This window comes from Enoplosus armatus, chromosome 12, assembly GCF_043641665.1.
Source record: "Enoplosus armatus isolate fEnoArm2 chromosome 12, fEnoArm2.hap1, whole genome shotgun sequence".
Classification (NCBI taxonomy): domain Eukaryota; kingdom Metazoa; phylum Chordata; class Actinopteri; order Centrarchiformes; family Enoplosidae; genus Enoplosus; species Enoplosus armatus.
Window position 1 is genome coordinate 14351387 of NC_092191.1, and position 13851 is coordinate 14365237.

General features: G+C 39.4%; 2 protein-coding genes across 2 annotated transcripts in view; one reads left to right on the forward strand and one right to left on the reverse strand.

The window, feature by feature from the left end:
* Positions 1–4631, forward strand: part of adgrb3 (adhesion G protein-coupled receptor B3) — a 108401-nt gene extending 103770 nt beyond the window's left edge. The window contains exons 27-30 of the mRNA XM_070915556.1: positions 1282–1961; positions 2109–2144; positions 3021–3125; positions 4443–4631. Coding sequence (XP_070771657.1) covers positions 1282–1961; positions 2109–2144; positions 3021–3125; positions 4443–4631 — 1010 coding nt within the window. The remainder of the gene's footprint in view (positions 1–1281; positions 1962–2108; positions 2145–3020; positions 3126–4442) is intronic.
* A 7014-nt stretch (positions 4632–11645) lies between these two features.
* The window catches only part of lmbrd1 (LMBR1 domain containing 1), a 51300-nt gene continuing 49094 nt past the window's right edge, over positions 11646–13851 (reverse strand). Inside the window, exons 15-16 of the mRNA XM_070916349.1 lie at positions 12356–12447; positions 11646–11926 (exon numbers count right to left, since the gene is read on the reverse strand). Coding sequence (XP_070772450.1) covers positions 11816–11926; positions 12356–12447 — 203 coding nt within the window. The 3' untranslated portion in view covers positions 11646–11815. The remainder of the gene's footprint in view (positions 11927–12355; positions 12448–13851) is intronic.

Below are 13851 nucleotides of genomic sequence, written 5' to 3' on the forward strand. Positions count from 1 at the left end.
GCAGTCGCACTTTGTAATTATGTTTTTCATTAACATGTCGACGCTGTCATAGAATGGGTGCGTAGGTGCTTTGTGTCTCATTTTGGGAGGATTTTCTCCCTCAACTCATACTAGTGGGAAGGCAATATTCCTACCTGATTCCTGCACCTTGTTCCTTTGTACTTTACAGCCAATTGTTGTTAGACAAGTGTACGATTTAATAAAACTATCGTGAATAAATGTTCCTGAGAGATCGTGCAATTTATCCTGCGTGTAACTAGTGGTGGCAACTAACGCAAGCCCAGAGCCTCGTCTTTCTGCAATTCCTTCCAAACCAATGAAGAAGACATCCTAAATGGATCAGCAGGGAATAACCACACTGACCATTCTGTAGAGCTCTCAGACACACAGCTTGTTAAGAGACGAAACAGGGCTGTCTGGCTCTTCTGACCCACGTTACTTCATGCTGTGCAGCCTTGTAAAGCTAAAGTGAACATACTCGATACAAAAAGGCCGAACAGGCAGGTGTCATTTATAAATCATGACCAGATTCAGACCAAAGTAGAGCTGCAGTCAGAGGAGAAGTGCACTTTACAGATTACTCTCTGGGCTCACAGAGTTTAAGGTGGTTGTTTACAAACAGGGATTATTGTCGGCATCAGAAGTAATATTCTGCAGTGTCACCCTGCAGTACATCGGTGTAAACTTTGATCAGAGGAATGACTCAGACTGTTTCCTCCTTTGTCCACACTGAGCTTTCAATTAGACTCAAACAAAAAGGCGAGTATTAGTTCTTATTTATTGTCCTTGTAATCTCCTTGGAGGCCTTTTGTGAACAGACAACATAATTCCTACTCAAAGATTAAAATGCTCAGTGGGGAGGACAGGGTGTTCTTACAACCAGAAGGTATTTCTGAGTAGACAGCTGCTGTTTCTGATAGTATTTGGTGCATTATAAGGTCATCACCAATCACTAAATTAAGATAAGGATGCTACATGCTGTATGACAGAGAGACTATCCGGGAGAGAATGAGACCATACTACCTTATTTACTGTTACATCCTCTAGAGATACCTGTATCTGCTGTTGTGTCTCTTTGTTATGTAGGTGTAATGTCACACTCAATGTATATTCACAGTTATTTGTTTTCCCTCTGCAGCACAAAATCCTTTGAGAATTGGTTCATATTGATTTGAATTGTCGTGTTCTTCTGGTTATATGCTGGATAATCTCAGAAGAACTGTGACACTACTTTCATTACTGACAGATTCCAACTAATCCTTGTATCTCTCTGGCCTGCAGCACTCCACAAAGACATGGGTTCTTGTCGGGCCGCCACCATAACAGGCACCCTCTCCCGCATTTCTCTCAATGATGAGGAGGATGAGAAGGCCCCTGAGGGCCTCAACTACTCCACGTTGCCTGGCAACATCATCTCCAAAGTGATTATCCAGCAGCCTTCAGCTCTGCACATGCCGATGGGAGTGGGTGAGCTGAAAGAGCAGTGCATGGTTGACAGCAACGCCGACATGCGCCGCACGGTTTACCTGTGCACCGATGACGCCATGCGGCAGAGCGACCACGACATGGTTGGCCATGACATGGAGGGCCACTCGCTGCAGGGCCAGATGATGGAGACAGACTACATAGTCATGCCTCGTGCCTCTGCAGCAGCGGTGTCAGGGTCGTGCAACGCGTCCACCCTCCAGAGAGAGGACACCAAGATGAACATCACTATGGATACGCTGCCACACGAGAGGCTGATGCATTACAAGATGAGTCCCGACTTCAATATCAGCCCATCAGGCATGGACCACATGAATGTGAACCTGGAGCAGCAGTATCCTAGCGCTCCAGAGCAGATGCAAAACCTGCCCTTTGAACCTCGAACGGCTGTTAAGAACTTCCTTGCTGAGATGGAGGAATCTGCGGGGCTCTCTAGGAGTGAGACAGGGTCTACAATATCTATGAGCTCCTTAGAGGTACATATGCTCGTGTGGATGAAGCGCAGAGGATGCAGAGCTGCAATTAACACACACCTTAAAAGAGACCATACATGTTTATTAATATACATATCTTCTTAAACTGATGACTTAATAACATAATGCCTTCATGTTTTATTTTCACAGAGACGAAAGTCAAGATATTCTGATTTGGACTTCGAGGTACGTAAACAAATGTTTCTTTGCAAAGTCCATGCATCTAGCTTTTTTATGCAGAGAAAAGCCATTTTTTGCAGTTGTGTTTGTCATTTGATTTACTAGTACTTGTGCCTCTTAAGTTTATTGGAGTTACACAGCCTTGACTCAAGATTTATTGACATGCTGTGTATTTAAGGTAAAAGCAAGGCTGTCAACTGACAAACAGGGCAACAGTTCTCATCCACATTTTGTCCTCCTCCATCTCCTACATCCATTAGCTATATGTTGATTTTCAAAATGTATGCTTTTGAAGTCATTTGCACATTTCACATCTGATTTTACCACTGGTTTCAACAATGATTATATTGGCTTGCAAACACATTCAAACCCCCTTTGGCAGGTTTTAGCATTTCCTTTGCATTGTTAAATCAGGCTTTACTGCATATATATTGTACACACTTTCAAAGTAAAGGAAACATGAGGTTTCTGGCAGCTGTTTTGACGTGGGGTGCACTTTGTTTGAATTTAGATGCACTTCAACCCTTAAAATGGAAGACTTGTGCCAAGGTTTGATTAGAAGGATTTCCCTTACGCCAACAAAACTCTAAATGAGGCAATTTGTCGCTGAAGAATTACGTTTAATCCAGATATTCCAGCCATTGCAAATTAAAGTAGCTCAGGCTTTCAGTGTCGTATCACCCTAACTTTAATTATCTTGGTGTTTCCTTTATTTTGGCAGTCACTTGTATATATGCAGAGACAAGTAGATTTGTTTCAAACCTGGCCTATAAGTAAAATACCATGACACTAACAAATTGATCAGAGTTGGAGGGGGAGGAGAAGAAGATGCATTTCCATTATTGGCTGTCAATACCAAAGAAAAAACCCTTGCCATTGCAGAAAGTCATGCACACCAGGAAAAGACACATGGAGCTGTTCCAGGAACTGAATCAGAAATTTCAAACCCTGGACCGATTTCGAGACATACCAAATATGGGCAGCATGGTGAGTAACAGGAAACCAGGGGGGTGGCTGTCAGCCAGTTATAGAGAGAAACATCCAAATATCCTATTTAGGTATCCAGTGCAGGACACATAATGTGTGATTGTACAAATGAGCAGTGATGTAGCTTAAGTATTCATGTGGAAATGAAGCTTCCTATACATAGTGGGCCTGCCAGCAGCTGGCAGGGGGGGGGCGCGAGTGAGGGGGGTGCCCCTTTAAAAGCACAGAAGCATTTCCTCCAAAAGGCCAGTCTCAGTGAAGAAAGACCTTTGGTAATCTTGTTGCAATAGAGTGCATCCATTCCAATGCAAGGCCATGAATGCACTTTTATTTACATGCACATTTATCTATTTAGCAACCCCATCATTTTTCCATTAATGCATGGCAGATTATTTAACCTCTCAACATACAAATATTACCTTAAATTCGCCGTTCTCTTACTGCAACTGTGTGTGGGGGTGGGAGGGGGGCTTCTCTTCTTTGTCTCATTGGATCTAGAAGTCAGGGGAATTATGAGAATTCCTCCTGACCTTGCTGCAAATCAAAAGTGCCACCATCTGTCTCCACACCTGGCTGGAGCTGTAGACAATGGGGATGTCAAGCTTCATGCGTCTCTCTCAGACAAGCAGCAATGTTTTCTGTGTTCAGTGCAACAAATAGAAATTGGGCTGGTGACCAAACACAGGCAGACTATTAGACGATGTCAGCGACGCAGCAGCCTTTTGGCTCCATGTAATCCTTTTTCACTCACATTTCAATCACCCCTACAGCACAATGTAATTTGAGGCCCGTTGCTTAGTTACCAGTGCAAGTTCTTTTGTATAGAAAACGATAACTACAGTATATTCTCAACCCCCCCTTTTCTTTTTTTTCTTTTTTTTCCCCAAATGAATCTACTGCAGAGCTGGCTGCAGACATTAGTATCCATTTTATATTCCCTGACTGGGATCAGCTTCTCTCCCTTCTTTGCAATGGTGTCTTTGGGACTGTCAATGAGAGCACATTCAGATGAATGGCTCACACATGAAGCCCAGATAGTGCACCAGTTTCTGAGCTTGGGGAAACCACAATTCTGCTATGACTCCATGATAATAGTGTAAGCATGGTCACATTTAATACACTGCCATTATCTTTTGTTATTTGATGCTTTCCACAGCATTAATCCATTATTTTCAATTAGCAATGGGTAGGAACTCATATAATGTCCTTTTTGAATGAATTGACTTGACTGGAAAAGTCTTTTTTTGTAAAATATGACAGGTTAGCAGCAGAGGATGTCATGCCACTAATATCACACCCCACTGGCCATGTTCACAGGACAAGGCAATGCCAAACAAGAACCCATGGGAGAGCTACAATCCAGCCTGTGAGTACCAGAATTACGCCACTATGAATGTACTAGAATCTGACACCAAGGACTCACTGGAGATGACGCCTGCAGAGTGGGAAAAGTGTGTCAACTTACCCTTAGACGTCCAGGAGGGAGACTTCCAAACAGAGGTCTAGAGGGTGAAGGAGAAAATGCAAACTAGGAAAGGAGGAGAAAAGGATGTATTTTGCACTGAATAAAGCAACAGACTTTTCTAACAGCCTTGGCATACATATCTGGAAAATACGAGTGTGGCAGGGACATTATGTGCCAATACAATATATGGACTGAGGAGAGAGAAAAAAGAAAAAAAGGGAAAAAAACATCAGTGTTACTTTTTGTATTCTCACTAGTGTACTTAGTGTGGGGCAGCCTGGTGTACAATATTTACCATCATGTGTTTCAAATTATCTGTTGAGGAATTGGCTAAAAAACGTTATCTCTCTAGATGAAACCTCACAAAGCAAATGACATGCCATGTCGTCCCAGCTTCATTGGGTCTAGTCTTGATTTCATAAAACTGGACCCGGGAGCACAATGTATATATTTATGCAGGTTTTTAAAAAGTTTATAACAGTCTGTTTGGCCATTACTACACTTTTTACTTTATAATATAAAACATGGGAGGCAAAGAGGATTTTTTCTGTCATATTAAAATGAATGTTTGTCAAGCTACATTCTTCATTGCTTTAAATGCAATAAAGATAATACTCACTTTTATATAAATAATATATTTCACAACTTTAATACTGCAGAATCTGCTTGAAGGATCCCAGCAAGCTCTCTCATCTGCAGCTCTGTATAAAATATTTAAAAACAAAATGTTGTATGGTGTAAATAAACTTTTGTCTACATATGTTTTACTTGTGCCAATTTATTTTAATGAGAACAAATGCCAACCTGATCAAAAGTTATAGCGAAAAATGTTAACATTTGAAAAGGAATGTAAATAAAAGAGGAAATATGTTCGTACTGCTTCAGAGGTTGTGTCAAGTTTATGTGGTTTGTTGGTTGTGGAATTCATTGCTCACGTTGTTTTGTTAAGAGAACATTTGAATGCATGAAATCAAATGATGGGCATGCGACTGTATATGAAAATACAGCTATCCCTGAGTAGACTATTAATGGTGAAATCTAGGATTTAGGATAATAACGCATGATTGACAGTGTCAAAAATGCATAAAAAATGTTTGGACTTTGGACTTTTGTTGAACATCCAATCTCGTCTCCAGTTTAGTTTAGTGCAGACTGGATTATCTGAAAAGTCTCCAGTACCTCACATACTGTCCCCTCTGGTGACGTGGAGCTCAGGTCCACTCAGGTTAGTACTGTTAAGTTTCCTGGCTCGCCTCATAAATCCACCCACCCCCCCATCTGATTTCTGAATTATGGATAGGAAACATTCAAACTCCTAATATGTTTCTGTGCCTCCAGAAGGTTCACCCCATAAGATCAGTTAAGATTTTCCTGAGCAGACGGGACCAGACAGAGCACGAATGGGAGGAGGGTGTGAGGGCTCAGGGAAAATCCTGTTTGTCCTGTCTGGTGGTCTGAAGGTATGGCTGACACTTCTGACGCACTGTGAGAGTCCCTCCTCTGGGGAGCAGTGGTCCGCCCAGCAGGAGAAGAGGAAGAGACGGAGGAGGAGGAGGAGGAGGAGGAGGAGGAGTGAGTTGGATCTGCACCATCAGTGAAGACTGAAGACAAGGGAAACGGGGGAAGCAGACAATAAACACAGAATTACATTAATGAGGACTCTCAGTTGTACACTAATGTCGTCGCAACATAAATTAAGTTGATTACATGAAAGCTCAGTCTAGACATTAATGTCTGAATTTACAGTGCATTTCAATTTAGACTACCATGCATAATTAGGTTAATTATATACAGTACTGCTGCCTGTTAGAGGCTCTGAGAGCTCTGAATGTGAAAGTACAGTTTTTTACTCAGAAAAATTGTCCTTTTCTTCACACAAATCCTGACAACATGTAAAAGATAAGAGAGATAAATCATCTTTATGAAAGACTTATTTTCAGGGAGTGATATTGCACCAGTACTTTAAGGCATGAGGGGTTATGAGATGGCAAATATATATATATATATATATATATATATATATATCGTTCCAGCCATTGCCGGAACAGTGTTCCTGTGCTAAAGATTAAAGGGACCCCAGTACTGAGAGACCATAATGGCGCTCTGCTACTGGAGTGCATTTATTAGCCAGTGTCAGAGGACACTACAGTATTTGTATGACGTCCCAATTTAGAAACTAAAATAAAAATAATTTTTTTTTTTAATGTTTTTGTGTTGAAAGACACCGTCATATTTCCAAGTAGCAGAGTGCATCATACACTATAAGATGCAAGCCAAGGTCATCGTAGGAAAGCTCACGACATAAGCTATTGACTGCAATTTTTTTATCTACCAGTCGTGCAGCTGTTGAAACTTATTTTACTCTCAATAGATGCATGGCTGAGAGACTTGTTCTTCCACAGAATGGATATCGTTGGGAAAGATGAAAACAGACAAGCTTCAGTGCCTCCCGAGATCATTTTATGCGCTTATATGATCTAATGGTATTCAAATGTGGACCTCTAAATGTGTGTGGGATCAAAGTTCTTCATCAGCTCTGTCAGATGAGTGTGCCATGTACGTAGTGACTCACCAGCAACTGAGCATGACAAACTTTACCATGCAAATAACTGTCTAAAAGGGCCTATTTTAGTCTAAAATGCTATTTGTGACAGTTCAATCATTTTTTTCCCTTTCCCTTTGTGTCAAGAAATACTTTTAAAAGAGTTTAAAAGTACTTGTGATCTAAATTCTACACACGTCATGCAGCTCAGTTCATGTTTTTTTTCCTTTTAACTATGTGGTAGTTTCCTCCAAGAATACTGCACAATGTATTGGGGTGAAACACGCTTCCACCTTTATCTTGACAGCCAACACATTCAAGCATCATTCACTGTGTGAACACTTAATTGTTGCAGGAGCTTAGATTAGTCTCTGTAGCTCAGTTAATGAGAGTAATTTGACTAAGATTGACTTGACTTTTAATAATTTACACTCGATCCCGCAGAATATTTAGTATTTAGTCTGTTAACAAAACGTCCTGTGTGTCTGAAAATGGAAAGCTGTATTATTTAGTCGTTGTTAAATGGAGCTGGGACGTGTTGACAAGCCTGCTGGACAAGTCTTCATTTGAGAGTGAGTGGCAGGTCCCACAGGCCAATAAGAGCAGAGAGGTCAACCTGCTTAGGGGCTGCAAACACTGAATCAACATAATCACATTGATCCTGCATCACTTTCCTCCCCGGAGGGATGACTGAGGGGTAAGACAAACTGTTTGTCTATCAAGGGCCTGTCAGAAGAGTTAAAGCCCAGAGGAAAGGCTTGGGGCCACCCTAAAATCACAGACACCATTCCAGCTAATGTTGGAAAGAAGAAAATTGGTGTAATGTTTGGCAAAATAGTAATAGTTACGTTCACTGGACACTCAAGTTCACACCCCCCTAATTGTAATAACTTCCGGTCCCCTTACTTCTCATCTAGCGCCATCATCACCTAAAACTTTTGTTTGACCAATACTTTGGTTTACGACTAAATTACATTACCTATAAAGCTAGATAATGACATTCCCATCAGTCTCAGCTGAACTGTGTTTAGTTCCAACAGACGGTTTGGCCACTGCCAAACGACAGCAAAAAAAGTATCATCCAACTTGGTGACAAACTGCAGGGAGTTAGCTAACTAACTGTGTACCACATGTGTCAGAAAATAGGTAATGCTATAATTAACTGTAAGACTTTGAGTGTACTCTCCAGAAGAGTTGCACTGGAAAAAGAAGAAAAAGTTCTGAAAACCTAAACAAAAAGGAAAGTTTGGAAGACTCCACAGCAGGTACTTACCCATGCACTGTATAATGTATTACGGTCTTTCATCCTGTGGAGCAGTAAGATAGATGATGGTTACAGAGGCCCCTGACAATGGCTATACTGTTCTGTAATTCCTCTTGGTATCTACAGTACTCCACACAATCATCTCTGCCTGATTTGAAAACAGGGTCTGCCTCAGAAAAAAAATAGTACTTTCATGTTGTGTCAGACAACCAATCAGTGGGCAGTTTTTTGCTTGGATTTTGTTTTTTAGTTTTTCCAAATGGTGATATCAGATACTCACATAAAATAAAAAAAGAATCCGTTGTTGAGCTGATAATTAGCAGGATGGTCAGGCAGGGTACAAATTGGGATGTAATGAGACCACAGCTTTCTTTAAGGTCTCAAATTGATCTGAGTCTGAACCCCCACTGCTTTCTTGGCTTAGAGGTTTAGTGGCTTCTTTTTGTGGTTTAAAATGATTCAGAGATCTGAGAGCTTGAGTCCCAAAGCAATTAGGTGTCCCTGCAAGTGGCATTTACGTAAACAGTTGGCCAAGACAATCAAATGAGGATCAAATGGACATTAAATACTGGAGCAAAAGTGAGTTTGTATAAAAATTTGAGTTTTAATATGTATGTGGGATTAAATCATGATCACCAACACAAATGACACAATTTTGTACAAACATCTAATGCATCTGTTATGTATGGCCCTCAGGCAGATCTCACCAATACTGTAGCTCCCTGCAAAATGTTTTTTTTTTTCCTAAACTAATTCATTCATTTATTCATTAAAATGTGTTCATTGTTCACAAACAAACTTGCAAGAGTAGCCTAAAACGCGATGCAGGGAAGAAGGCTTGCAAGACAAGACTGGCTTTTGAAAAAGGGGGTATGACAAGAACAGTTGTACTCTGAACAGCAAAAAAATCCTCTGATCTGACATGTTGATCACACAAACCCTCCCTGCTAGAGTTCCTGGGCTCCATGTTTTTGGCTCAAGGCTCATTTGGTTTATTAGTGAATGTGGGGGTGGCATATCACATAATGGCTTAACTCAAAGCAGGCTCGCACAATAGTTATGACAAGGTATGCATACCACAAACTCTAATTGGACATGCACTCAGAATTTCATGCAAATCCATCCGAAGCAAGCGCTGAGTAGTTATATGCTAATCCAAGGACGGATGTATTGAACTGTCAGTTTCACTTGATACATGTCCTTAACTAACTAAAACTTGTTTAAGTGTCAAAACCTGAGCTGCGAGCAGCAGAATATCCTTCCTCACTCACAGAGTTACTGATTGTGGCTACGTACTTTACAGCTCCATAAGAGCTTTTCTCAAATCTGGCCGCACAGGTCATAATTTTGTCTCGTTATAGTCAGGGATTAATGAAGATAAACACTGTATGTAACACAGAATTAAAGGCCATTTCAATTGTTTCATCTTCATCACAAATTTTATATTAGAGAGAGAGATTTCATAAGAAAACCACGCAGCCAACATGTTTTACGAACAGCAATATGAGAAATGGTCAGATGTTTGGGGGAGTATTTCATAGCAGGGTAATGAAAAACGGCTGAGGACAGTTTTGACGCAAACTGGCCGAGTTGCTGAAAAGATGCTCCCTGCATTATGTTGCAAGGAATTTTATTGGTTTTAATAAACAGATGTTCAAACAGATGCACACAGGCATTATAAATTAGAGCTGCTCAACTAACTCACTCTGAAGCTCTGAACAAGTAAATTACTGACAGTAGGCATGTAGCGTACAATGTGTATTACAGAAATCATTTGCTCTAAGGGTCATCATAATGTGTAATACAGATACTATGTGATTAAAAACAAATTATTTAAACATAACAAAAGCACAGACTTCCTCTGTAAAGAACTAGAATGTATGGTAGCTCGCTCTATTCAACGTAACTGTGATGCAAATTTTAGCATGCTGAAATATTAAACATTCATGTTATGGTTCTTTTTATCCAGTAGCTGAGTTCGTAGCAGGGGTCATTACGTTGTGGCAAAGTGGCAAAATCTACACTGAATACGAAAAGGAAGGGTCAAAAATATGGAGTGTTTTTAAAATGGTTTTATTTCTTTAAATGCAGGAATCATAAATTATTGACAGCATTCTTTTCAACCAAACTACATGTAGCGCAGCTTCTGTCGTCATCATCTAACCACATTTCCAGAGGTCGGCTCCATTGATCCTCAGTGAAGGTGACCAGAATAATATCTCAAAGCAAACAAAAACTAAACTCACGACATTCAGGCTGATTTCTGTGACGCTAATTTAGGGTAGCATATACCGTAGTGTGTGCCCATCATGGTACTGTACATTCATGAGGCACAAACATTTGGTTTCCTAATAAAATAAAACATAATTCATATTCATATTTCCTGTCAGTTTGTTAACTGTCCATTAAACCAACAGTTTGCATTAATTTTGACACTAAAAGTAAATACAGTGAAAAGAAATCAAACATAGCTGAAAACAAGGATTAATAGTTCTATGTCACAAGCCTGCTGTAGATAACGTACTCCTTAATTAAAAGAAAATTACATCCATATCTTTGATTAATTGTTATTTTTCTCATGTTCTTCCAACAGAGGGCAAAAAAAGCAGTAGAACGCATTTCAATAAAAACCAAGAACAACTGAAACCTGAAAACACGACAGCCGCAAGTGGTCCTTGACATTTCACACACAGTGCAGGTATGCAAGTACAGTAACGTTTGCTTAAATAATAGTCTGAGACTGCAAACACTGAAATGTAGGGAAAAAAGCAGCAAACCCTATAGCACTATATTTAATCTCAAAAACAACCAAATCAAATTTAGGAATCATTATTTTTTGACCAATTAGCTTTTCAGAAAACAAGCAAACAGAACAGTTTGAGTATTTTATCTTAAAAGGCATATTAAAGCCAACTATAGATATATTGTCATACAGTAACCATTTAGAGAGTCTAGAAAGTGCTTATAGAAAGTAAAAATTAAGTTTATGTCCAACCTCTGTCTCCAAATAAAGTTTGGACATAAAGTTCTGGAGCAGTGAACGACTCAGTCTCTGCTGCCGCAATAAGTGTGTCTCCTCCAGTAGAAAAATTACCAATTTGTGTCAGTTTCAAACTGTTGATAAGTGAATTCTCAAGGTAAGATTGAGTTGGAGGACGCTCCCAGAATCCCAAAGTCATCTATAATATTGACTTCGAAAGACACAACAATCAGTCTGAGCGGTCTCATTAAGGGGAGGGATGTGTCAACTCAAAACAAGGCTGGAATCCACGAGACAGCACCGCAATAACTCCTTAAAACCAATAAATTAAATTATGACAAATTACTGACATCCATTTATTTGTTTATAAATTGTACTTTCTAGTCCCTTTAAGTTATGGTTGGAATATCTACACACCCGTCCGAGTGAATACTGATTTTCAGTGCACATATTCATCATCACTTATGTCTGAGTCATCGGCCTCCACCTCTCCTTCAATCACAGACTTCTTCCCTCTGCAGCAAGACACCACCAGACCAATGAGGAAGGCCTAACAATGATAAGCAAAGCACACATTAGGAAATATTTCACAAGGATCATTTGATCGATAGAATGCATCAACAGCACCGGGAAAGAGGCTATTAAATATTTTGCTGAGGAGATTAGCTGTGTGCAGTCTTGGAAAAATCATTTTCCAGTAACCTTTTTCTCCAAAGAAATTAAATTATGTGCTTCTGCTCTCACACTCCCCGAGAAAATACTCTCGAACTGCTTTTCAACTAAATTAAATGTTTTATAGATGCTGTTGCTGTAAATGTTTTATTGTTCAAAAAATACAAAATTACAATTTTCACTGTTTCTCATTCATCTTTGCCAAAAATGAGCAATATCCAACCTGTATGAGTTCTAACATTCTACTGTACTTCTCGCTCTACCTAAAGTCAAGATGATGACATTTTATTTACATCCTTGGACTTACCCCAATAAAGGCCCAGTTACCAAAGTAGTAGATGGTGCTGAAGAACCAGAACTTGTGGAGGAAAAGATAGGATCTTGTCACAGTGCACTGGTCTGAAAGGGACAGACAAAACACAAGGACGTCTTCTTAACTCTTGCTGTTATTAGTGAATACAACTTAACAGCAAAAAATACAAGTAAAATTAAATACAAAGAGTAACAGCATATATATTTTTGTATTCAACACAAGATGGCTGATTGTTGAACATATTTTGAATCCAACAAGGTATTTTTTTTCCAGATTTTTGCCTTTTTTTCTTTTCACTGTGACACCTGTTATGTTTTTATAACTACAGAAAACATCTAATTAATCTGAAACCAGGTGCAAAGTTTCTGCATGACACTGACAAATAGATAGTTTTTTTTACATTTTTATTGATAGAAATAATAAAAATGAGGACACTAAAGTTTGCAAAATGTGTTGTTTCATAACTTTGATGCCAGTAACAAGTCCTGAATATGTGCCATCTGAGAAGTATTGTTAAAGGAAATTAGCAGGATGCACAAAAATACAATTGTCCTTCCCAAAAAGCAGAATTTAAAATATTGTTGCATTCACTCCACTACATTCTTGACATTGAAAAGAAACATCTGTCATAGAAACTCTAGGTTCACTTTCTCAGCCATTGCTGAAGAAGGCTGTGAGATATGGCCGAAACCTTTGAGAATAGCGAAGTAAGTGAACTTGAGGTCAAAATTTTTTTTATCACAAATTGTCAAATTTACTTTTCAATATACATAAAGTGACAGCAAACTGTCAAAAGGCCTCCCAATAAGCTAAGGTACAGTCCAATTCCTTTTAAAATGTAAATGTTCTGCCATGATGCTTTTTCCTCTGTATTTATGATTAATTGATACAGAAACCCTGGAAAGAAAGAAGTAATCATTATAGAAAGTAAGAAAAGACAATTTTCTTCTATAAAGTGATTGATGAGGAGGAAGTTAAGACAAGAATAATCACGCACAGTTAAAGGAGGAGTGAAGGACGGAAAAAAGACAGACATATAGCCGGAGGACAGGAATTCTGTCTTTATAGAAATACGAGAAGTAACTTCTTCGTGGTGTTCACTATCATCCAGAAAAACAGCATGAGTGCAATAAAACGTGACACGTCTATTGCTACACCATGTTTATAATTGCACAAGTGTAGCGCTTGTTATAAAGGGGTCTGCACTCACTTTAGAGACAAAAACAGGCTCCTATTACTACATGGACCAGTGCCTCAGGCAATTTTGTCACTGCAACTAAAGAAGACAACCAGCCTTCTGAAAAGAGGAAAGCCATGTCACTGTCAATGTGAATACGGCTTAACCAATAGATAAAACTGGAAAGGTGTAACATTTACTGGAGTGTTGCATCAAATATATCCAGTATTACACTTTGAAAAGGCAGAAGGTAAAAAGCCCAGACGCACAACAAGACACCATCAAATTGTGAAGACACCGAACCTCAGGCTAT